This window comes from Temnothorax curvispinosus, unplaced genomic scaffold (assembly GCF_003070985.1).
Source record: "Temnothorax curvispinosus isolate PA1 unplaced genomic scaffold, ASM307098v1 QBEX01016572.1, whole genome shotgun sequence".
In the NCBI taxonomy this organism is placed as follows: domain Eukaryota; kingdom Metazoa; phylum Arthropoda; class Insecta; order Hymenoptera; family Formicidae; genus Temnothorax; species Temnothorax curvispinosus.
This window is the reverse complement of record NW_020226352.1, coordinates 38,442-64,504: the sequence shown is the minus strand read 5'-3', so window position 1 is coordinate 64,504 and position 26,063 is coordinate 38,442. Positions and strand designations below refer to the sequence as shown.

General features: G+C 40.4%; 3 protein-coding genes across 3 annotated transcripts; all 3 read left to right on the top strand.

Moving 5' to 3' along the window:
- The first annotated feature begins 1,872 nt into the window (after positions 1–1,872).
- On the top strand, positions 1,873–6,313 carry LOC112466798. Its single transcript, XM_025035122.1, has 4 exons — positions 1,873–2,043; positions 2,808–2,992; positions 5,923–6,039; positions 6,205–6,313. The coding sequence occupies exons 1-4, from the start codon at positions 1,873–1,875 to the stop codon at positions 6,311–6,313; spliced, it is 582 nt and encodes a 193-aa protein (XP_024890890.1).
- Positions 6,314–10,050: 3,737 nt separating this feature from the next.
- Positions 10,051–11,912, top strand: LOC112466797. The gene is made up of 4 exons (XM_025035121.1): positions 10,051–10,227; positions 10,747–10,937; positions 11,347–11,457; positions 11,615–11,912. Exons 1-4 carry the CDS (start codon positions 10,051–10,053, stop codon positions 11,766–11,768), a joined length of 633 nt encoding a protein of 210 aa, XP_024890889.1. The 3' UTR covers positions 11,769–11,912.
- Positions 11,913–17,803: 5,891 nt separating this feature from the next.
- On the top strand, positions 17,804–24,715 carry LOC112466796. Its single transcript, XM_025035120.1, has 4 exons — positions 17,804–17,971; positions 18,711–19,048; positions 22,726–22,836; positions 24,377–24,715. Exons 1-4 carry the CDS (start codon positions 17,834–17,836, stop codon positions 24,624–24,626), a joined length of 837 nt encoding a protein of 278 aa, XP_024890888.1. The 5' UTR covers positions 17,804–17,833; the 3' UTR covers positions 24,627–24,715.
- Positions 24,716–26,063: the final 1,348 nt, after the last annotated feature.

Sequence of the window (26,063 nt, the reverse complement as noted above, 5' to 3'; positions counted from 1 at the left end):
CATTCCACATTCTATTTTTACACGAATTTTTGCATTCGCATTAATCAAGTATGCAAGTATATGTCGCAAGTATTTACGCGGTTTTTAATAACAATACAGCATTTTTCGCCAGCCGCCCTGCACGTTGAAGGGTCGCGACAATAAGCGATTATTTAACATCAACGACGATTCCGGGATTAAATTCAGAAAGTTTCGCGCGAGGCTTTCGACCCATGAATATTCTATATCGGTCATTACATTACTTCCGCAACGTGTAATTCATTTCGGCGCGGTTTCGAATAATTTCACGACGTTTTGCATTAATAAAACCGTCGCCCGAGCTCTCGTCGATTTATGGTTCATTTCTGTAGAGTGCTCCGGACGGAGCGTCCGACGGTTGATTCTCTCGTTCGTTTTTTTTTCTCTCCTTTTCAATGGAAATAAAATATGCCAAATATATCTTCGTATTGTAACGAACGTCTAATCGATATGCGTTCGGCGAACATTTTGCATTCCTCATGCGAGCACACTCAGTCCTCGCGTTCCGTTCGTCGGTATTTGTCACGTGCGAACGCGGCAAACTAGTCGCAAATGTAAGCACATAATTGTATTTACTTGATGAAATTCTGCCGCGCAACTGTAAGCTTGTTTATTAACGATGTTTAACAAGGTGGCCCAGCGGCCACTTGACGTAGTACTCGTAACTAACAACCGGAAAATCCTGAGACAATGACTCGCCCGGTTGTAACGCTTCAAAGTATCGCGCGTAAAAGTAATAATTGTCATCATCATGGAAATTGTTAATCAGGTAATTTCAGCGTGAAATTTTTAGCTCAACTCGGTTATACACAGTTATTACCGCATTTAGATTACATTCGCGCGCGTATTCCGCTTTTGTTGCACATCGCGCTCGATATAATTTCGCGATACAGGTAATACATTCGGCCCAAATTAGATTGCTGGTATGCATCTGATTCGATAATATGCCGCGCGCTCGGTTTAGTGTTTATAGTTATTTTAGCCGGAAATTTATCAGAAAGATAATTAAATTATTGCGGGAACGTGCGCCGCGAGATCTAAAAACGTAGGAGGATAGTTAATAATTGTGTACATTGTTATCTGCGGAATGTTGGATATTTGTTAAGCGAGTAAATTGAAGACGACTCTTCCGGTATGTTGCCACGGTCCTCTGCAATAAATTAAACTGTCGCATGGTGTTTCGAAAATATGTATTGTTGCTCTGTTGACAGTAATTCGAATCAGGTTAATGCTTAATCAGCTTATCGTTTACGTTAGTAATCGATAACCAATTAAAATGTTAATTTAATAATTATTCTTGTTGCTTGATACTACTGATTACATTATTGAATTATTGTGAAATATTATTAGATAATAATATTTAGGCAATTGTGGATTTAAGTATCAAATAAATAGTCTTGCTAGATTTAAAGAAATTTAATAAAAAGAAGAAAGAAAATAGTTGAGATAAAGCTGCGAACAAACGTAATAGTTAATGTTATATATATGCGAAATGTTCGTGCGAAGTACTTACAAAATGTACTTTTGCATTAGAGATATTCCATATTCTTAATTTTATTATTCAGTCGCGTAAATTAATCTACGTGACAACGTTTTTATGCAAAATACCCAAAGTTTTCTTAAACTTTCCTACCTTCCCCGGAGAGAGACGAAGAACAGAGTTAAATTATTCTCCATTTACTCGTCATTAGAACACTAATGGAATACCGTTGCTTTTCGACACAGACGGATACAGTTCGTTAGCGTTTGTTCTCGAGAAACAAGCAACAGTCGCACGCACTCAAGCCCCATTCTGTCATTAGGATTAACGCTTTAGCTCCGTTCGATGGAGCACGAAATTTTCGTACCCGCGCGATGCTGATTAATCATCTCCGCCACTTTATTCTGCTCGGCGTTTTCGCGCGTCGCTTCGCCGGATCGGCAACATCGACGACGTTCACGAACGACTCGCTCGTGAGATCCGGGAGAGATCTGGAAGACGTTGGATTTAATTACCTGGTGTTCCCGCAAGGCAGCAACGTTCAAGTAAGATAAACTTTTATTTTACACGGTCGTATCACGCGTATCCCGATAAGGAAAACGCTTTCGCTCGCCGTTCGCGATTACTATATCCTCTTCGTGTCGCGTTTTCGTTTTGCGAATTTGTAATGTATAAACTTGGAAAATTGTAGGGGGAGTGTAAACGCACCTGTTACGCTCGCTTTTGAATCCGGGGGGGGGGGGTTGTTATTAAAATGAAATCTTCGTCCTCTCTCATGTTTTTGCGCGAAATGCGCCAGACAGGTCGATACGAGCTTGTGGAAGTTTCGTAGCGAGAAGTTGTATATTATGGCGTAACATAAACTCTCGATACGGTTTAGCTCGGGGGAAGTTTCATATGCTAAATGAAACGGAACTCCCTTTATGCGTAACGTTTAAAAAGACTCTAATAAGCAGAGTAATAACATAGAATTATAACAAACTTCATGAAAGGGAGGAATATTGATCCATAATATATATATAATTAGTTTCAAATTAATATGTGAAACGTGTCGCTGCCGAATTAAAACACGCACGCTCTGAATAATATTAAAATAATTTGTTATTTGAGCAAATTAATTAATATACTGTACAAGAGTTAATTAATCAGTAATTAATAATCTCTTTCCCCTCCTCTCTCTCTCTCTCTCTCTCTCTCTCTGTCTCTCTCTCTCCAGTTAAAAGCAATTAATCCTTATTTGTGATTTAACGAAATTTAATTTGACATTAACTTTCTTCCACTGTTCCATTACTTCATTATTATTACGCAGCTTGTAAACTGTCTAACCATCACCACGCTTTCGAAGCCCCAAGGAATGTTTACTATTGGTGTTACCGCCGGGCTGGCGTGGGAACTACCCTATAGAAATACCGTGCTGTACGGGAAGCCAGCCGAAGTTTATCATCGTCGGAGCAGAAGAGAGCTGTACCGTAAAGTGGAGCTAATGCTGAGAACGTGAGTAAGAAAGGTGGACACAAAGATTGGGGGGGCAGGGAGGACCGCGTTTCTCCATTTCTCTCATTCCGTATGAATTACCGACGATCGCGGTCTGTATACAAAAAAAAAAAAGAAATCACTGCGAATTATTCCAATAACGCGGGAAATGAAAACTTATCTTTCCGCGAGCGCGACGAGGAAAAATATGAATCGCTATTGCAACGATTACGACATACTTCGCCGTTCGGCAGGAAAATCGAATATTTCATCACTTTATTTCGCGTCCTGAGTCTATTTCATTCTTCTCTACTGATCAGATTTGTCCTCCTCCGCCCACCAAGTGGGAGGTTCTGATGGAAAAATGGTAATTCTATCGAACGCGGGCGAAGGGTGAGACTTATCGACGAGATTTTTGTTTCAGCGAGCTTGTCGGGCAAGTTCGCCGCTTCTCCCGGTTCACGAAGAAAAATAGACGCGCGAACCCCGTTATTGGAAAGCTGCCTTCTCATCTGCGTCGCGGAAAACGCTTCTGTTTCCCAAAGCGAGACGTCTCTTCGTTTAGAGGCGATCGATCCGGAGAAAAAATCATAGCGTGCCGGAAGTTTAAAACGGGCCGTCACCCGGCAACCGCGCTGACGTGTAATCGACACCGACCGTCTCTCGCGCGGGAGAACCTAAGAATCTACTCTCGCAAAGCTCCGCGTGCGTGACTGTAATAAACCAGGTTGCACCCGAGGTTGCACCTGGTAAATCCATATAACTCGCGGGACGAAACACGCGGGACGAATGTATTTCACGGCCGATGAAGGATGAAGTGGCAGGAAAACGCTTTTAAACAGTCATTCGTGCGGCGAGCGGATTAAGCGGCGCGCTTTCGTCGCTTGTGGCCGGAAAATGGTCTTGAAGGAAAACGACGCGATGATTCAGGTACGACCCCGACGACGCAGTAATGCCGTAAAACCGCGCTCGCTCGGCCGCTCCTGCAGCAACGTTTCCCGCGTTTCACAGCGGACACAGTTGTCGAGCGCTTATACGAGCACATTAAGCGGGCGGATTAAGAAGCCTCTCGCAATGATCGCAACTCTTCGCGCTGTTTCAAGCGTGGTTATTTTGTGCGATGAAAACGAGGCCGAGATTCACTTCGCTCGTTGCTCCTTTTAATACGGGATCACTTCTCGACGCGTAAAAAAAAAGTTAATTGAATCGTTCTTGTGCAACGACGACGAAGCGAAGTTACAAATTAAATGATCGATCGGTCGGAATCAAGGGACAGGTGATCGCGGAAGAACCATCGTCGGCTCGCACTCGATTTATCGAACGCTTAGTGGAAACAATTTGCTCCACTCCGGGGTCTCGCGGCAATTGTTAGGAGCAATTATATTCGCGCCGCGATTGAACCGGCTCTGACAGTTCCATTGAAATTGATAACATGTATTTTGATGTAATTTCTGACTTAATCGGATTTTCGACATGTCTGTCGTTGCAAAACGTTGTACCGATGCCGCGCTTCGCCGCGTACAAATAAATTCAGTTGTCACGGCGATTGTGACTAATACTATATGATATACGGGTGCGTGTATAAACATTGAAGCTCGTTCGAAATCGGCCGAAACGTTCCGAATCGTTTCTGCGATTCGAGAGAAGAAATAAAGGTAGAATCTCTCGCGGCGCCGCCGAAACACGTATAGGCATATACCAACGGGGAGATATGAGTCGCGATTGTTGTTCGACGCTTCGCTACGTCTGAAAAAGAGAAATTGCATTATTCGGAGGATGCCGCGTACGTGTCATTGCGACGCTTTATTTCGCGTCACGCTACGTCTCGCTTCGCGGATAGCAAAACTCATCGTTGGGATTGCGCGGTTTAGCGGTTCCGTGCCCGTCGCCCGAGCGTCTTAAGATATGTCCTCGCCAAGCAATCCGCGGGAGTAAAGGGGATCGTTATTCATTTTGATTACGCGAGATCGTGGCTCCATCCGTCATCCGGTCGAAGCGAAGATTACTTGACAAAACGGTACATGTGCAGAAGATACAGAAGCTGTAAGAAGAGTCTGCTATTAATCCACCGTCTATCTCGACAGCTTCCTGTTTGAACTCTGTCGAAATTTGTTAAATACAATAAATCCTAGATCTCGCGTCAATCGTCAAGTTTCATCAATTATATCATGGTCCAGCCGACGAAAGCTCGCAGCGAGATCCCGTCTCGACGAACTTCACCAATTCAGATATCAATTCCGAAGGATTTGTCTCGTCAAATTCGGGGCAAAATAAAACAGCACTTCCGGTTCGTCGATCACGTTCACCGCGCCAGGGAAATTCTCTCTTCTCGGTATAAATCACATCCCACGCGTTTGCTTAATTTCCGCGGATCGTCGGATAGACACGTATCCCACGTTCATTACGGTGGCAATCCTCGATGTTAACGCTTTCTATTGCCGACTGCAGGCGCGCGTACACATCAGTAAAGTTTCAGTTAAGAGTCGAGTCGTGGGGTTAATCCGGGGATGGCAGAAGCGGTCGGTTGCTTTAATACAAATTGTGCGGAGCTATAGGCTAATTGCCGGTATTTGCTCGGAGTGAAAGAGAGAGAGAGAGAGAGAGAGAGAGAGAGAGAGAGAGAGAGCGCACGGACAGAAGGGGAGGACTACGGGGCTCGGTTGTTTAGCAGATGTGTGGTGTGCGGGCGAGAAACGAGGAGAGGAGGCTCATTGTAAACCACCCCCGGGTTTGCAGTGGAGCTCGGTTTCGTGCTCGGTAATATCAACGCGCGTCCCTCCGCCCCCTCTTTACCCTCCGGTATTATCGCGGACTTAATGAATGGACCGCCGACTCTTGGCGAGCTCGACAATGATAACGAGGATGATATAATGATAAACGAGCAACGATCCTCGCTGCTCCCGAATCCTTCGTCCTCTCCCGTCGTATCTCATCTTCTGTCCACCGTGAAGCCAGGGAGAAGACGGTAAGGCCTGCGTGCTCAAGGCGATCTGCAAGGCTGCCAGACGTAAGCGCGAGGATGTCGGGAAGGGAAGCTTCCTCGAGGAGATCCTACACGCTATATTCAGGTGAGTCGTGAATTAAGTTAGATTATATATATAGATCACTGCCGTGTATTTTCGAAATTTTTTCACTTCGTTGTATTGTGCACTGAAGACTGGTTAAATTGTTAGATAAAATCTTGAACGTCAATTTGGCGGATGTTAGTTAAAGCGACGAATTAATGTTTGCAGTCTGCCTGGAGGATGGTACGACATCGATCCGATGACCGAGTACGAGCGAACGTACCACTTGGGTGAGAATTGCGACGAGGTGCACGCCAAGTGTCCAGGTGTCTTCTGAATTGCCGCAATCAAGCGTGATCATCTTACGCAGATGTGAAACGAGCAGCCATCACGAAGCACTCTCTCTCCCTTTCCCGGCCCTTCTAGATTATTAGAGCGCTTGAATTACACATGAATTACACAACTACAAATAGCAATGGAATTTAGACTAAGATTTATATAAGCAAATAGTAATAGATATGTTTGAAGTACTGTTTTATCTTAGCGTAAAGAGATTTGCGAAACTGATTATAACTGTAGCAAAATACTAGCGGTAGTTTGCAACTCTAAGTTCTAAGTTATTCAAATATAACGATATTAAATGCTTAATTAATATTTTTGAAGTTAAAGGCGTAATTTTATTTAATTATCTGAGAAATTATCGATAATGTTGGGTCGAAAAATGACGAAATGGCGAAGAGATAAATTTAACGCATAATGCAATAACGAATTTGTATAAAATTACGTGATGATGTAATATTTCAAAATGCATTTTAAAAACGTCCGCCGTGAATTTTATTTGATGTAAATTATAATCTATATGGACATACCTCTCGCTTTCTGCACAGCTTGTACTTGCATTGCAAGCTGTGCAGAAAGAGAGAGGCATGTTCCTTTTGGGACTGAGAGCGTTCCGAATAACTGCCGCGCCGGTCTTTTTAGTTGAGAGGTAAAAGGAGGTAAAATATTGTGGTGTAAAAGCGAATAATTGTAATCGTCGCTACGTGATGAGATCGACAACAATGTCGACAACAATGACGTCAGCAATTCGGATTATGCAGTCGACGTCGTTCTTGGAATTTCCTCGTAACTACCAAATTGCTCGGATTACAACAGAACTTTCAGCACAGAGTGGAGAGAAAGAGAGAGAGAGAGAGAGAGAGAGAGAGGGTCTTTAAAGTGCAAATTGCAGTATACTTTGTGTTGCAAGTTATTCACTTTTTAACAAATATTTTTAAATGATATTAATGTAATTGTAAAATTACTTTTACACAAAGCCCGTTAGTTTTTGCAGTTGTAATAAATAAGGAAATCTTGTTCTTCAATTAATCAGGAATAGATATATTGAATTCAGAATTTTATGACGAACCGTTCGATGCTATAGGAGTTGATATCCTCAAAATGTCTTCGAGACAATGAATGTTAATTGCAGATTTCCTTGAGTAATTTGAAGCTGATGTTTCCTCAGCGAGAAACTAATGTTCCACCAATACGTGTGTATATAGATTCGTGTAATCTTGCGGAAAGCCAGTAATCGACGCGCACGAAGTTTCGGATAGACTCGACCGCAGTGATACAACGCGACGTCATGTCCCAGCATTCCGGCAGGCAGGAGGCTTCAGCTTCGGGGATTACAATTCGCGCATTGACGACGAGACTCGCGCTAATGACACGCGACGTAAACTCGCTGCTACTACACGCAGCTGACGTTCTCATCAGAAGGGGGAATTGTATTATATACGATAGCTTACCCCGTCGATGCGCGTGCACAAACACGGCGTAATGCAATCCGTAATGTCGCGCGGGCGGCATCACGGATGTCTCGGTACTCCGGAAGCGCACACCCGCCGCGCGCGCGCGGCTGTGCGAAACGTGCCGTGTATTATTTCGCGGATACGCGACCTATTATTGCGAGCTGCTAAACAGACGAGCCCGCGTTTACTGATTTCCTTGATGACGACGCGGGATGTTCGCGCGAAATGGACTTGCGGACGTTAAGTTATGTACTCGAGGAAATAAACCGTTATTGAGGATAGACGCGTCGCGGAACGCGTGTACAAGAGATGCTCCAGACATTTGTCCCGGTAGGACGTCGAGGACCACAAAAGTCCGTCGCGAGAGTCCATAAATCCATTAGCACGCTTATTACGATGGCGTTTCTCTCCGCGTTACGTAGCGGTGGCGATTAACCAGCAGTCCCGGGGAAGATCGCTCGATTTTAAGTGCCAGATAAATCACGCGGTCTCTCGTAAGGCTGCGCAGAGTGGCCGCGGAGCAGTGGAACCGGCAGCGCGTCGGGCTTGGACGAAGAAGAAAAAAGAAAGGAAAAAAAAGAAGGAACAGGAGCGGAGGAGATCGAGGAGATCCGAAAACCCAAAATGAAATTACCTCGCAGATTGGAGCCGCGAAGATGGTCAGAGAGCACTCGGAACCTTGGAATTGGATGAAACAGGCAGCCCATTCCTGAATATATTTCGCGAGATTTACGAAATTTAAAGCTCTCTCTCTCGCTAGCGCGCCGGCGGTGGCTGTAAGGTTGGGCGGCGGGGAGGGAGGGAAACGGAGAGCCGATGAACCTTTCATAAAGAACGGCCGCGCTTTTCCGTGAGATTTTTCAAGATTAGCATGGAAAAGCCGGGGGACTCCGCAATGGGGAAGCTTGTCAGATTTTAATGGCCTACGAGAGACCCGGAGAATTAATGAGCACTCTCTCTCTCTCTCTCTCTCTTTCTTTCTTTCTCTCTCTCTCTCTTTCTCTCTCTCTCACTCTCACTCTCACTCTCTGTCTGCGTCGAGCGCGATGAATGCGGAAACGCTTGGAAATCAGCATCGATTTGGTCGTTAAATAATTTTATTTATGAAGAAATTTGCGAGATTATAACGAGACAGGCAATCGCAAATTACGCCGCCTTGACGCTCATTGAAACACTCCATTACCTATTTCTCAGTCCACTTTTTTTAACATCTGCATTAATTGCCTAAGTTTTAGAACATTCTCTTTTATATTGAAATATATTTTACAGATGCTTCGTACATATACACACACACAGAGCGGGATATTAAAACTTGACAAGGACTGAAATTTATTCTGCGCGTTGCCACCGGAAAGATATCTTACCGCGACATAAAATATGCCAGAGCAAAACGTATATGTAGTTCACGTATGAGATAGGGACGCATACCTTATCGTGACCGCGAGAGCAGTCCTCTGCACGAGTTTGCGTACCGGACTGAAAAATTACGAAAAATTTAACTCGCGTTTACGACGTATATACGTGACTTAAGCATTAGGAACAATTTTATGTTCGCGAAATAGATAGCGCGTCCCGTTTGCGGTCAATTCTCGCACGCGTGCAGACTGCGGAGTATACGTAAAAGTTATCGATGAAGAAATGTCTCGATTACAGAGACGAAATCTACAATTAATGGCATTTTACATGTCTGTCCAGAGGGAATATTTTGCATACCTCTGGGTACGTCACGGGTAGAATTTTCATTTTATTGCAGTGATAAAATACTGTGTAATAAAATTACGATTAAATTAAACTACATCTTCAGGGATAATATGTCGAATAGCACACTCTTTTACTTCATACTGTTATCTATAGCTACGTGTAGGATTATTAAAAATTTTATATCAGATAGGATTCTTTTACAAACGTTTTGAAAAATTGTATTAGCTTCGGTCAATGACCATCAGGTCGCGGTTAAAAAGTCAAGCGCAGATAACCGCTATAGCAGTGTTAAGTTGTCACTTAAATATCCATTCGGTTGATGAATTAGATCGTCTCTCGTCGAAGCAAACGTGACAATTCGCGGCGCAAACACAGGGTCGCCGTCACGTCGCCGTCCCGTGGCGAGTCGCTTCCGTGGCATGTGCGCGCAATGTGAGTGCAATATTTCGACGTAACCGCGAAGGATGTTCCCGGGTTTTCTGCAAATGCTCTCCGTCCCGTGACCTCCCGGGAGGGCTGGCCCGAGGCCGCGCGACGCGCGGAGGGGAAATCGCGATTTTCACCCGGATAATTCCGAGAAATGAGAGCCCCGTGGCCCGTCCTGATTCTCGCCGTGATCCTGGACCCGTTGTTGCTCCTAGGGGAGGCGGTATGTCACCGTAATGACACCAACTTAAGTGCCGCTGGCCAAAGGTCAGAAGAGACTCCGCACAGACGTAGACGGGAGCTCACTTTTCCAAAGGGAAGCGCCTTCGTGGTGAGTCAGACGGCCGCGGGTGTTCGCAACGGGCGGCACGGAGCGGGAGAGGGTTATCTTTTGTTACGCTGGACTTTTATGAGGGTGTCATCGCTTGCCCTGCGGAGGTCGAGATCGGTTAAATCAGTTAGATGGGTGGAGCTTCTCATTTTACCGCGATAATCTGCGCTTTTACGAGAAATCACCCTGAAAGCGAACACGTTCTATTAAAATCACATTTATTTGTGCACCGTATAAAATGTGAAATGCGCGTTTCTTTTGTTTTCCGTTGGCGATTGTGCTTTATTTATCGAAATTGCTTATTAGCAAGTATAAGGAAATATAGGGTATATCTCGTTGTAATTATTTTGTAATTATTAATGTACTTTAAAAAAAGGAGTTTCTATCACTTCGGAAATATTTCCCTAGATAATTATTTTTTATTTAAAATCGATTAAATTGCTTTTGTCGAATCTTAGAAAAATAATTTTATTATTCATATTCTGTATGGAGAGAGGTGCATACGAATTGCCTGTTTAGATGACCCTGAGCCTTCTAAAGGCTATTCAGCTTAATGAGCCTAAAACCTGGAACTTAGATCTGGAATTCGATACGATATGGCCTATACCTAGCCAGGAAGATTTGAGGAAAGCCTTGAACAGAAGACCATCTAAACTAAAACGGCGACATAGACGCGAGCTCTACGCCAATTTGGAATTAGCGTTAAATAGGTAAAAAGAAAATTGTTTTTGTTTTATTTAAACTACGTTTTATATAAATTGCTTTTAAAAATTCCCGAAAGCGGTCAAGTATAAGATTGAAGTATAATTTTAAGTGTCCGATGAATTATGCAAGAACAATATTTATTATTGTTAAATTATTTTGTAAATTTGAAATTAAAGCAGATCCATATATGGCAATGTTCAAGATAAAGAGTAGATAAGAAAGATCTGCTACAATTTAATTAATAAGTATTAAAATATAAAATATTGATTTTATAATTAAATATTATTGAACATGCATTAAATATTGCGGGCACGGTTTCTGATAAATGTATACCTGCAGGCATTTCAGAAATTTTGCTCGTGTTTTGGATAAAGTTGAACTTAATTAATTAACATTGGTTGTTATCTGTTACAGTCAAAACTTGCCCGGACGATTATGCATTCTGCGTACAATTTGTGAAGCGGAAACGGTACTAAGTCCTCCAGGATTTTCAATTATCGAGGATGCCATACGAATTATTTTAAGGTAAATATATTCTCAACGTGTCTTAAAATAAATCGACATTTATGAATTTTGATATTAGCATCTGTCGAACGACTTTAACTTTAACTTTAAGTTTATTATAATATGTTCACATTGTTGAAATTAAAATTTTTAAAATTAGAAATATTGTATGTTTTAGGAATTTCGAGGATGCTGATAATTACGACTGCTATGACGTCGCGTATCGAACGAAAAGTGACTGTGAGCTTGTTTATCCTTGTCCATTTTCGCTATTGAAATTTTTGTTATACAATTTATATACAGAAGAGGACGTGAGAGAGATAGCCGATTAAAAAGTCAGATTGATAACAAAACTCTGTATAAACTGTATAGCGTTACGTCCATTAGAAGAATTTATATTTAATTAGCGCAGTTTTTGTTATAGGCAAAAAATCTGTGATATTCCCGATATTATTGCGCGAATAAATACCTAAAATATACGCATTCGAAGTCGTCGACAAAATACAATGAAATAAAGTGGATCTATAAAAAAAAATGAATAATTCAATCTACGTATACATTTCTGTGTAATTTTTATTTGATAACTCTCGAAAATATTATCGTCAAATTAAACAATTATTTAGACACTAATTCCGGAAATATGTAATTTTTCCGGTATATGTATTTCTCTTTTGCGATGCTACAAGCCGCAATTCCGGCCAAGCGAGCATTTTAATTGAAAATTTCAAATTATATCACACATGAAGTACATTTAGCATTACACTAGTATAATTAACTGAACAGCGCTTTATTATTATTAGTTCACTAATACATGTAAAATGGAATTGGTTTCATATTTGAAATTATCTTCTCGATATGCTTTTATTGTTGGCCTTATTATTTCGAATATGTGTTGTCACTGGCAGTCGCGGCGAATATAAATTTCCTCCCGTCGTAAATAAATAAGTTTCTATTTCAGTGCTCACTAATTAGTTAGTCTGATAATTCCGTATGTTCCTATGGCAAAACTGACAAGTCAAAAATATGTGAAATAAATCTAGCAGCGTTAATCTAACTCTGTTTAAATTAATAACTTACAATGAGGTTTTAATTCTTTTTTAATTAAAGAAGTATATAGATTTTAATTTTATTAAACAGGATAAGTTTTTTAATTTAACCGAAATTTGCCATTTTCGGTTTAGTGTTTTAGATAATCGCTTTATTATTGCTCAAGAGAGATACTTGGAACTATAAATAATCCGTTTTCACAGTTAATTCAACAAAACTTCCCTTTTTCGAAAACACGAAGTTCCTGAAATATGCTCACGATTTACCGCATAATTGTTGCCGGGAAATCAATATAGAAACGAAAGAATAGCAATTAGGAAAAATCTTGCCGCAGCGATGATAAACGCTCTCAGATTCTAAGCGCAACTACAAGATATACGAAAGTGCATGTGTATGTATATACGGGCAAAGGTACTCGGGCACACTCACACACTCACACACACAGACAATACAGCCGGAAACGTTAATCGCACTAATAGTGGTGGCAATATTTTACGCTCGCGCCCAGCAAACGTGTTCGGCTCTTGAGCCGTTAATCGTTCGCTAAATAAAGCCGGAGGAACGAGAAGTCCGTGCGCGGTTGGACGTTAATGAATTCGACAATGCTCCGCGCTCGCCTAACTGCAATAATAACGGTCGTTCCGGGTCCGGGCTGGACCGTACCGGGAGATCATTCACCGGGTAACTCTCGTGGACGAGCACCGCAGGAGATCGAAATAAGTGAGCAGGTGAGCCCGAGGATATCCGCTTAATTCGACCACCGGCCCGGCCCGGCGCCGCCGGCCGGCCCGAAATAAAACAACTCGTTTCCATTCCATTTTCGTTTGCGTTTCGCAGACGCGGGGATTCCGGATATTGGCCGGAATAATTGGCTGCGGAACGGGTGTCTGTCGAATTCGCGTATATGATCGAATGGGGCTTGCGGGAGTTTCGTAAATTCTACATACATGATATTTAACACACGAGGGATTATTTTTGCGCGCAGTGCTTTCCAAATCGCGGTCGGTGTCCGCAGAAGCGCGTGTATTTTCGTGAAAACGTGAAGAAGATATATTCCGTAAATGTTAACCTGTAATTGTAACTATTATTAATTGTATAACGATTTAAATTAATTAGAACAATTTAACGTTGTTACTTATTATTTTAAATCTATCCATTTATCATTTTATTGAATCGTTTCGATAAAAGCGAGTTGCCGTTTTGCTTCGACGAATTTGCAAATGAAGTACGTCAAGTGTAACAAAAGGAGTGACGTTTTCGATATTCGATGAAGTCGCACGAGGGAACGGAGGAAGAAGAGACAGAGAATGAATGACGATGAAAAAGAAAGTTTGTCAGATACGTCGATAACACGAGGCAGCCCCAAGCCGATTACTCATGCTCTTGTCACGCGGAAGATCAAACGATACAACTTCCTACTTTTATGTAATTTTCATGTTAATGCATTCCGTTATATAATTTCTCACTGAAGTATTCTTTCGAGAAACTCAATTCAGCCAGCACGGGAACGGTTAACTGATTAATCTCTATTAATACTCTCTATATATTCGCGACAGCGAATTGCGAGTTTACGTTCCGGCAATATTGCTGGCGGATTGACGTACTTAAGAGCAACGCTGGCGTTAACGTCGCCTTTAAAATCTCGTCAGCTGTTATCCCAATAGCGAAAAATTGCATGTGCATCGAAAAGGACATAATCGATCATAAGAAGAATTGCCAAGGCATGCTTGCGTCCTAAAAATCGGTGACTGGAAAACGCACATTGAATGGGTATACGCTGGCACGCAGCGTACTGTGTTCTATGGGGCCTTCGACCGTCATCGATCGATCATTCCCCCGCCCGCCTGTCATTTTTCCACGGTGAGCTAATTTCCTACTTCCTAAAGAGCTTACCGAAGTGAGTTACGGGATATTTTTACCGCGAAGAATCGGTCTCTCTCCCGTCCTACGCAGGAAGTTCTATTTGCCTCGCCGCTACACGAAAATACTCGGTCAACCCTCGTCGGACGTGCCCCCGCGACCACGATCGAACGATTTTCTTGGACAATTTCCTGCCGCGGGGAAGATTACGTCAACGATATCCGCCGCAGAACTCCGTGAACCTCGTCATTCTTGATGTTCGACACACACACGCCGGTGTGATTAAATTAATAACAGCACAGGGAGATATCCGCAGCCATACATATATCCATGTATACATGTATATCTTCGAATGTTTCCTGGCGTACCGGACGAAATAAGCCTGGGATTTATTCAAAGTGATTATCCACTCATTAAATATCTATAGAAGATAATAATGCTTGATCTCCATACGCTGCAAATTATAAGCGCGAGGATTATGTTTCAATTTAATCGCTCTATACACGTAGATTCCGGTGCAACGTATAATTATCTCTCTCCGGCCAATATTGCATCGAGTCTCTTAATCCATTATGCAACATATGGTAATTGCAATTTTCTGTGACGATTTTCTGAAATACGAGATCGTCGTGTTTTTGCGAATGCGCGTTTCGAATTTGATTACCGCGCATACCCCGGGCGTAACGTTGAATCTCATTTTCGGTTGGGCGATGCCACGTGATTGTTTAAGATGGAAGCACGCACCGGGTCAGAATTTAATTTGTACGACGCTGTCCTAATATGTTTCATTTCGCGTATTGTCCGTAGTAAACCTGAAACGAGATCAAGGATGGGGGGGCACACTTGCGGACGACGTTTCTCGTTGATCAGAATAGATTTTATCGGATTCCAAGCTCGAATGCGATCGAACGGCCGCTACATCTAATCAGACTTGTTTCACGGGGTATGGTGAACGGGGTTGACGAGATCTGACGATACTGCGGCGGATACGGACCGATCGATTATTGGCTTTCATCGGATGCAGGGTATCCGATGTATTATTGTATTGGCGGAAAGTCGATGGGATCTCAATCCGTAGAAACAGACCGCGTCCTTGGTATCCTTCGATAGCTCGACCGCTAAATTATGTGGACGGCAAACCGGCAATCTTATTCTCGCGAAATGTCAATCATTCCGTTTTTATTTATAAGAAAAATCGTTAACGCATATCTCGCGTTAGACTCCGCGCGATATCATAGGAAATAACATTTAACGTCGTATACACGTCATATTACGAGCAAGTTATCGATGAGCTGATATTAACGAACTTTTACGTCTCGGATGTATTGTACATAAACAGTTTCTCCACGCGTCGATTCTCCGGCATAACAAATTTTGCAGCATCCTACGCTACACGGGCGACCGTGATACATTAATAATCCCGCGCGCTGTTGCAATTAATTGGCTGCTGAAGGTGGTCCGCAATTTGAGCGAGCGAGCAGCGTTTTGGCGTGATTATATATATCTGCGCCGAGGTAATAAGATCTATATTGGCAAGAATATCTAGCGCGGAGAGCAAGTAATATTCGCTGACAAAGCAAACGACGTACGTTGCGAAGGTACAACGGGATAATAAATTAACGCGATGTATATATTACGTAACTTTAAAGCCACGAAGCTGAGAATCATCGCGGCGAGATATCGTGGCGCGCCGTTTTCTAAATCGCGAAAGGAAGATTGCGCGCTGAAACGTGCAGCCATAAAAAGCATCCCTATCTTCATCTTCGTCACGTTTGATTCCTCGATCTAGTCTCGAAAGCTCCGAGGCTTCGACAAGATGAGAGAGGTCACGGAGAGGAATGCGACAATATCCTGCCCTGCCTGTCGCGATGCGGACGAACAAAATTCTCTCGGTGGAAGAGAGCGGGGCCAATCTCTCGCAGGATCCACGGGATTCGTGGCCGGAAAACGCAAGGACGGTGATCGATGTATAATCACGTGAGAATGTACAATTCTCCTTCCCCACGGTGTACATGCAACGCTCTCGCGCCGCGCACACGTACTCCTCTGCCAGGAAAGAATAACTAATGCCAGCAATTCGGAAGTTTTCCGGGTTAACGTTGAGGAAGAATGGCGATCACCGCGGAACGAAAAATTAATTTTGCATCCACGATAAAACGCGCGCTTTTTCGGGGCCGTAAGCTTTTTAACCCTTTATAACTTAAATTTTTTAAGTTCTCTGATGCTTTTAAAACATATTTATTACTTACAATTCGTAACATTTATTTTCGAAGAAATGCGTTACTTTAATTTTAATTTATAATCGCGATGTGAAAGAGTCTTGATTAAAAGTCATCAGAAATGTAAATAAAAAGGTATAAAATTCAGTAGGATTAAAAAAAATGTTTCCAAAGAGAATTAATATAATATAATAATTTTTCTAAAACGAACGCTCTCTTGCAATTTTTTGTTACTTGTATATCTCGATATAGATCTCATGTGGACACGTTAACTGGAGAAACGATTTTGCGCATAACGGGCATAGTGGATCTGATGTTTAATTCCGGGTTTAGGCGACGCGAAACACCGAATTAAAGTTCCGAGCCGGCTCTTAAATACCTGCGAGCTCGCGATAAATCCAGCCATTGGAGCGTAGCCGACCGGATTATTTATCTCAAGATTATTTCCTCGTACAATTCCAACTTCCGGTCTAATCCTCCCGCCGATCGCTAACGCCCGGCCTGGAGTCACCAGCCCGAATCACGAACCCCGGTGGTTTACGGCAGTTCGCTCCTAGCGATCGCGGGCAAAAAGGCGCGGGCATTACCGGCGTCGCTCATGGGCTGCTTTTATTTCAGGAAAGTCGTCGAACAATTTCTCAACGGATTATACCGAGATTTGCTCTCGGGAAAGTTGGGTAATTCCTTTACAAGTTCGCGCTAGAAGTTTTGCCCCCTTCTCTCCCCCGCGCCACCCACCACCCCCGCGCATATCTACCCCCCTCTCCCTCCGTCTCTCGCGCTTTCTTTTTCCGTCTTGCGCCTTACGGAGGGACAATGGGAATAATTTTCCTTTCGCTTCAGGGCGTCTCCTTGACGCGACGAAATTAGCGTTTCGGTTTCCGCGAGATTCTCAAATCTGGATTAACGAGATATTATTTAAAAAAGTGACGGCTAAGCTTCAACCGCGTCAACTTATGTAAGAGCAGTTAACGCAGAAAAATTTTTTCTTTTAACAAAAAAAAACAAGACATATTACGTAGTCTAGATAATATGTAATTTTGTATACAATTTATATGTATTAAATTGACAATCAATTTAACAATATTAACACACATCTTATAATTAGAATATACACAGGAGATATACGATGTAGAATATACGAGATATATAGGATAGGATACTGAATGTATAGGATATGTTGCGAAAAATAACTTCTTAAATATTTCATAAAAATGTATCGTTTATTTCTCAGTTGCTGATCAATATGACATACTTTTTACAGAATAGCAATGGATTACAGCGCCAAGTACCTGATATTTTTAGTTCTCTGCCTGGTATTGTCCGAGTACGAAGCGGACGATAAATACCAAACGAATCTTTCGAGGAAACGACGTTACGTCGTTTTTCCCGAGGGCTCCACATTTTCCGTAAGTATCGCACAATACCGATTCATTATCGCAAATAATCTCTGTAATTTCCACTTAAACGGTATTATTATTCATAGCGCCAGAAATCATTATGTTCATGTTAGCTTAAAGAACAGATTTTTAGAATGCGGTAAATATTAATTTAAATGCAAATGTAACGAGTGCATTAATTAATTTAACATTTAGTTGTAAGGGAGGTATCGCTCGCAAGCTGCTGCTTGCGGTAATTAACTCGATAATTAATTACTTACCGATTGAATGCACTTACCAGTAGGTAATTTCGAGGTTACATGGAATTATTACATTTTATATTATTATCTACATGTCATATACTATCATATTTTTTAGATGTTACGTGATTGAAATAATTTTCGTCATCAACAGATACTTATGATAATTTTAAATTGACAACCAACGAAAATTTGTAAATTTTTCAAGAACCAAAGATGGTTGTTTTCTAATTTTCTATGCATAAGATTTTCATTTATAATTGCAAATGCAATAATTCCTGCTAATCTCGTATATAACTCAACTTTTCTTTGTTATAAAATGTTTTGGTTGTAGAAAAATATAGTATATAGATACACATTATTAATCTTACTCCTAAAAGCTAGAGATTCATCAAAAGAGCTTCTATATTAATAATTATATTATAATTACGTAACAATTATGGCGAAGATACATAAACGAGGAAACGGTAGACTATAAATCTAACGTTAAACTTGTGGATTGTTCTCAGGTCGCTCTCTGCTTAACCGTGCACACTCTGACTCCGGACGACATCTTCACCGAGGGCCTTAATTGGGGTATCTCCTACGACCTGCCCAACGAGAGCAAGCCCGCCCTGGAGCCCTTCTTAGAGCTGAGGAACGATAAATTTAAAACAAGCAATAAGAACGATCGTTACGGTTCCACTGCGATCGCTAATGAGTACGGCTTCCTGAATTCAAAATGGAATAACAACGTCAGGCAACACTTCATACCTGGCAAAAAAAAGTACCACAAGTCGGAGTACTATTACTTGCAAAGGAGACATCGGAGGGAGCTTTACAACAAACTGGAAGTCATCATGAACGCGTATGTATTCCCGATCATTTTTGCGAAACTCGTAATAAGTAAATGAACAACTCGAGAAATTATTAAAGCCATGTGAGTATTTTTTTATTATTTAAAGCAATCTAATTTCCGAGTCTGCTTCGTGAAAGGACTAAACTATGACGTACACTTAGGAAAATATCATCATAAGAATATTGATCGAACACAGATATATTTATTCTTCAGCGATGAAGGATTATGTTGATTTCTTACAAATGAAAATTTGTTTTAAGAAATAATTCTTTATTTTTTTATATTTTTCTTTCTTTATACTTTATAGTTTGAATTTCATGAAGTTTTCAATAGACTCGCGGTTGAAGATTGAATACTCGTAGAGCACTCAGTGCAGATCGATAATGTATAATAACGCGAATGATTGGGCATTAAACAAATTATGACAATAACACGATGATACAATGATTGATGTTGTCTGAACTGCTGCGGTCCGATTAGTTCCGCACCAGATAACGATTAATAACGTCGCGAGTCCACGTTAAGACAACAATTTCTCAGGATCAACGTTGCTCACCGTCATCTATTCAAATTGAGCGAATATATTAACCTGGATTTCGGCGTCTTGATGGGAGCGACGAATTTTCACGACACGCTCCAGACGAGAGACACGCTCGGTAATAAAATGGAACGGCGGTTTTTAGCGGCTCCCAGAGCGATCGAACGCGGCCGTCTTGTCTCTTTATGGAGACCCGTCGAAGCACCTCGCTTTCCTTCCGTGTCATCTATCGCGGCGTACCGACGTATCGACCGCATTAACGGAGGAAAAGCCGATACATCGCGATAATGATGGCGAGACTGAGCTCTTCGTACACCGCATGTCGGTCGAAGGTAGAGACGCGCTATTATCACGTCACGCTTACAATTTGTCAAGTCATATTGTATTATCGGACAGACGTATGGCGGTAGCAATTACGCGAAGGATTTTGCCAATTAATTTTAATTATTCGACGAAGGCTCAAACCGGCGTTTTACCGGCACGCTAATATTGATCGCCTTCAATGCCAATGAGAGAGATATTGGATAATTTCAAGGCCTTTCTTCTCCTGCAATGGCAATCTTTTTCATCGCGTTAAACGTTTAATATAAAGTCTATGCAAATAGTTGGTTACGTAACATCAAATACAAATACAAATTAATTGCGCAGAGAATTTAATAATTAATTTTAATTATTCGACGCAGATTTAAATTGTATTTTATTGGGAAATATTGATCATCCCTATCTTGCAAATTTTGTGCCGCGTTTAATGGAGAAACTATGTAACTTAAAATTTGTATGTAATTTCCGATAAAAAAGGAATTCAATTAATGAATGTCAACGAGTAAAATCAAAAATATAAAGTTATAAATCGAAAACGATTTAGAGATCAGTTATAATTTTATTAACGCTATTATTTATGATGAATCGCGTGAGTTCATGTGACGTGATAATATTTCATCTCAATTGACGGAATGTAACATTGATGTTGGAATACTTTATTATAGTCTATTAACACCGAGTGACTTCGAATAAATGCAGAGCATATATTGCCAGAAAAAAATTAAGAATGTCTGCCAAAATCTTTGATAATCTGATGGATATTTGATCATATCCTTTCGTAACCGAAATTTTTGTAATAAAAATGCCAATTCGTATTTTTATTAATGAATTTATTGTATTTATCTGCAGAATTCAGATTTTATATTTATGTATACATGTTATGCCTCAGTTTTTCCAATCGAATACTTTTTTAAAATCGTACACGAAGTTTTGTTGTAATCTATTAGAGTCAATTTTTTCTCAGCAAAAATATGACTCAAGACATTTTTCTTATCGCAATTCATCGGCCTTCTCTAACAAGCAAGCAAAAACGATCTTATCATTTAAAGAACATCGCGGTACATTAATGAAAAGATAAATTTACGTTATTTATAACGCTTACGAAGCAAATACATTTGTTGACTGTAACTGACTGTTGTGAGACGACAAAAAGAGGCCATTTGTCGAGTCGCGCATAATTCAGCGAGTGCGTTTATTGCATCCCGCACGACGCTTTTAAGGACGTTTATCGAACGACATTTAGCAGCGCCGTTTACTCCATCCCGCCCGGGATAACGAGGCGAGCGTCAGAGTATCGCGGCTAATATCCGTATGAAATCATTCACCCCTTCGCCGAGAAGATGCTAAAGTGGTGGTTTACGCCCGGCGTCTTATGGCGACCGCTTGGGTTATGCAAGGATGGTTTTCGCTACACATACACATGAGCGTGTATGCGTGTAGGAGAAAGGGGGGAAACGTCGCCGGTGGTTTATAAGGGATTGGTCGGCGGTGGTAGTGCCGTTGGTACGGCTTAAGGGTGGCATGAATCAGAGGGTGGCGCTTCCACGGCCGCGGAACGGCACGACGGCCTGATAGCGTTGGCGGGGGGAGGGGGAGGGAGTTGTTTCTGAACGGGTCTGGCGGACCATTTATCCGTTTCTCGGGCCAACGACCACGGGAAAATAGTTTCTCTCTCTTCCGCGGCCATAACCAGATTTATATCCTCTGCCAGGGTGGTCCGATTATTTTCGTCGGCGGCGTTTCGTTCCTGGTCGAATAAGGCCGCGGCAATAGCAGCCGAGCGTTTTTACTTGATCGTTGAAGATATTTAACTCGGAAATACTTCGTAATGACATTGGCGATAGTCTGCGACCAAATCTCCCGCAAAAATGTGATTCGTAGCGCAAAATCCAATGTTGAGCGTCTTACTTTTCTTGTAAAAGAATGTTCAACGACGAAATTTTAATTGATTGCTACGGCAAAAAATCGAATGTCGATATAGAAATCATTAATAAATTTTAATGGATTGAATTTTATAACAGAAAATATTTTTTATTTCAATAACAGGTTTTGTAAGAATAATAGATATATGAATGTATATTTGAACGTCTTATTATACTGTCAAAGAAAATTAGACTGTTACATTTGAAGAACTCGTAGATTAATAGCAATGTATATAGGAATGAGATAATAAGTTAATGGTGTTTGCATAACGTAAAAGAATGAATCGGATAAAATGACATATCGGATTGTCTACATTAGGCTGGCAGTATTAATTCTGTCTTGACTCTTTGAGAGAGATTCAGTCCGTTAAGATCCTCCCACAAAATAAATAGCAGACATTTACTCAGACTGCAGATTGTGAGATATATTCGTCAATTGCGTGTAATAAATGACTTGTTTTTTCCGTCCGCAAATACAAATTCATCTTTCCATTCTCTGTAAGGTGAAAAAGTTTAGATTGTTATGATTTAGTTTGTTGAAGAAAAAGTAAAATCTGTATGTCACAAGAGGACTGTTATTTTGTAAAAGTAAAAACGTATTTAAATATAACAGAAATTTAGTAGTCAAAAGAGAAGCTTATTAATTTTTAGACCAAAACGATTATATTATTGAACGATTCTTCAAAGAAAATTTTTTACAAATAAAAATAAAATTGTTATAATTATCATTAAAATTATGTTTGTTCAATTACTGTTATATACCAATTTCAATTTATAAGCCTTTTTAAGGAAAGAGCTATATTCGCATTAGTATTCATGAATACATATCAATCTTTAACTACATCTCGCAAGCGTTTATTACGACATAACTGTATGTTATACAAAAGTTTCACTTATTCTTTTAGGATGGGCTTTGACGGCAGGACGTGTGTTCTACGCGCGCTTTGCGAAGCATCTCAACGGTTAATGCCAAAGGGTAACACCTTAATAGAAGAAATGATGAGAATATCGTTCTCGTAAGTTTCTTAAACGAGATGAATGGGTTTGGCAAATGTACGCTTCGAAGGGTCGTAGATTAGTATTCTATTTTTCGAATTTTTTCCTCTACATTTCACTTTAAGAATTCATGAATATTAAGTGCCACGTAACTTTAAAATAATGTGATTCAAGAGAGAAAGAAGAGAAAAGCGAAAAGAACAAATGCGGTGGAAGATGCAGTTAACTGATGCTAAGAAGATGCAAGATTTATAATAACACTAAATAAATAACGTTGGAAAAATAGCTTCCCTTAAGGTGAATTATACGTAGGGTGGTTTATATTCTAATAACTTTTTGATAAACGTAAAATCTTTCTTTACCAAAAATGGTAGAAATGAAATGGTAAAAATAAAAATTGAAATGGTAGAAATTTTTCACGCTTTGATATCTTTGTTATTAGTCCGAAAATAAAAATTCAATTATCTACTCGACATTAACTGGCCAATATAGTTTTGTAGTTTTGTCAGCTATTTGTCCTCTGGTCCCTGAAAAACTCTTCAGTTTCAATCGTTTGCACAAGCACAAAAGCTATCAAGAGTATCTCGACATTTTCGATTGTATAATTCCATCGAACACTCGACCCATCTGTTTGAAACAACCTACATAAAATCTTGTATGATATTATAAGGTAAAAGCTTTTGATGAAAAATATATTTACGATAAACCGGATTTTGCACCCTTTAACTTTCTTCTTAATAATGTGTTACAAGACTGAATCTAATTCTTTTCATTAAATTTTCTATAATTTTTATTCGATTTTATTAATCGAGAACGGTCACCTAGGGTAAATGTGTTTCTTTTGTCTTTAACATATATTTTTATTTCTCTTTACCTTTTTCAAAAAATATCGAGTAAATCTATATACGTATCTACTATCCTCAAATACCATTAAATTATAGAACAGTAAAAAATCTGCAATATGTAATTAATAACAATAACTTTTAATTGGCATGTAAAAATCAACTCAGGTGACCGTTTCCGCATTAATGTAAAATCTCGTGTAAAATATACTTGCCTCAGAATATTATGCATCAATTTATTTATTTGTACATCCATATATATTCTATTTCTTCTAAATTAAATTATAGATAACTAATATGTCTCTCTTCTTCATAAAAGAATAAAATAATTTATTCAAGGCAAACGAGATGACGGATTAGAAACATGATTTATAGGATTTAAAAGATTCTGTCTATCCCGGGAGGCACCTTCTCGATTATCCTACAATCGACTATTACGAGGAGCCTACTCATCATCTTGAGCAACGCACGATTTTCAAGAATTTTGGAGGATTCTCTCTTGAGAGATCATCGCGCTTTATTAGAAGAACATTTCAAACATAATATGATACTCGACGAATGATACAGGAAAGCTCAAGAGCGTGCCCCCCCGGTCCGCCTTCTCTCCTCGTCAGTTTTCTACGACCCTTCGATATATAATTCGATCGTTGCCATATAGGCAGAGTGAACGCACGACTTACAATCTAAGAGGTAACTCGCTTTGCTCCTCTCGTTGTAGATTACCCCTGAAGAGAGTGTTCTCCTTTGAGCCGCAGGAGCATCACACGTACACCCAGGCTCATAAAGCCGGTCACGAGGGCAAGGACTGCGCGGCCATGTTTCCAGGGTGCAGTTTCTCCCTCATCGACTTGGCTCTTGGGAAATATAACGCACCCCCGTCCGACCGTCCCGGGGATGCCGCGGACCACGCCGGAACTTTTGGCACGGAGGACGAGCCTGTCGTGGATTGGCCGAGATACATGAGGTAACGCGGTGCATGCAAACGGCAGCCTGATTTCAACGCTGCACGAACATGCAGGACGTCGCTTACGGTGCCGACGACTCGACCTCGACTGAAACAAACGATCACGGATATTAGAAGGATGCAAGTTTGGCAGATTTTGTAATTTAAAATACACAAATAAAAGAATCTTTCTGCATTGTCAATTGTTTTCATTGTTGCTCCCGTTTCCACGAGTGCTCCCGAATGTTGTACGAAGCAGCGAAGACGTAAAGTACTAGAAGGAAAATTCCCAATATAACTGTATATCTCACGTTATAATATTAACACGAACGCCCGGAAAATTAACGTTGCAATTCGTTCTTTATCGCTATTATTATTATCGCGTGTAAAAGCATAAGCGCGAATTACGGACAACTAATACGCGATTTACGAGTACATCATTAAACAGAATGACGCGAATAACAGAGTTGGAAGTGGAAAGTGGGACGCTGAACATCGGAGAAACATTTCACATGGCGCCGACGAAGTGGATATGGTTGATATACTCCATAACAAGCTACAACAATATTTCTCGTTACATCGTTATCGTGCATGATAATATGATTTAACTAATTGGATAGAATTGTATCGAATTGCACGACGCGGAACAAGAAACGAGAAAATATATATCGGTAACCGATAAGAAGAGATTGAAGAAAGAATGGCTTAAGGACTGTTCGGAATTCAAAGGGATGTATTCTGTTCCGTTTCTGTAAGTACCTCGCCAATATTGTACATGATATTTTTAGAATATGGAGACTTCTTTACATCTCGCGACATTATTACGCAACGTCGGTTTAAAATTAGAGTTTCATATTTATCAAAAAATGCAAGAACTGATAAACGAAGAAATCAAGAAGAAATTTATGAGGCAAAGATATATGTATTTCGAATTTAAGCGCTTTATGAGACAGTAATCCTGATTATTTGTATGTAATGAACAGTGTATATGTAGTATCTTTTTAATTATATTAATGTTTGCTCATAAATTATGGACATTACAAGTGTCGATTGCTGTATAACACGGAGCTCATACTACGAATCCGTAACTCGTAAATCACGGAATTCCAACATATGCGCAGATCCAATTCCGATGTGAATAAAGCCACATTTTGCATTTATAAAATTACACTTAGAGCATAATTAATATTTTACATGAAATACAAATTATCGCGTGTTTGCATATGATAATTTTTAATCGTTTATAACAAAATAATATATAAATCACGTTTTGAAACGTAACAAACATAACTAAAATCGCAAATTTACGCAATCTATTTTAACAACGTTTTTAAAACTTGATTAAAACATTTTTAGATTGATATATTGCGAGACAATAAACTACTCGGAAAGCTATTATACATCGTTTTGCATTAACTTCACTTATATTTATTTGTTCTATTTATAATTCCCATTTAGAGGC

Coding starts and splice junctions, on each gene's coding strand:
- LOC112466797 (XM_025035121.1), top strand. CDS start 10,051: ATGAGAGCCCCGTGGCCCGTCCTGATTCTCGCCGTGATCCTGGACCCG. Junction 10,228..10,746: donor CAAAGGGAAGCGCCTTCGTG/GTGAGTCAGACG, acceptor TTGCCTGTTTAG/ATGACCCTGAGCCTTCTAAA. Junction 10,938..11,346: donor TTGGAATTAGCGTTAAATAG/GTAAAAAGAAAA, acceptor TATCTGTTACAG/TCAAAACTTGCCCGGACGAT.
- LOC112466798 (XM_025035122.1), top strand. CDS start 1,873: ATGCTGATTAATCATCTCCGCCACTTTATTCTGCTCGGCGTTTTCGCG. Junction 2,044..2,807: donor CGCAAGGCAGCAACGTTCAA/GTAAGATAAACT, acceptor ATTATTACGCAG/CTTGTAAACTGTCTAACCAT. Junction 2,993..5,922: donor GTGGAGCTAATGCTGAGAAC/GTGAGTAAGAAA, acceptor TCCACCGTGAAG/CCAGGGAGAAGACGGTAAGG.
- LOC112466796 (XM_025035120.1), top strand. CDS start 17,834: ATGGATTACAGCGCCAAGTACCTGATATTTTTAGTTCTCTGCCTGGTA. Junction 17,972..18,710: donor CCGAGGGCTCCACATTTTCC/GTAAGTATCGCA, acceptor GATTGTTCTCAG/GTCGCTCTCTGCTTAACCGT. Junction 22,837..24,376: donor ATGATGAGAATATCGTTCTC/GTAAGTTTCTTA, acceptor CTCTCGTTGTAG/ATTACCCCTGAAGAGAGTGT.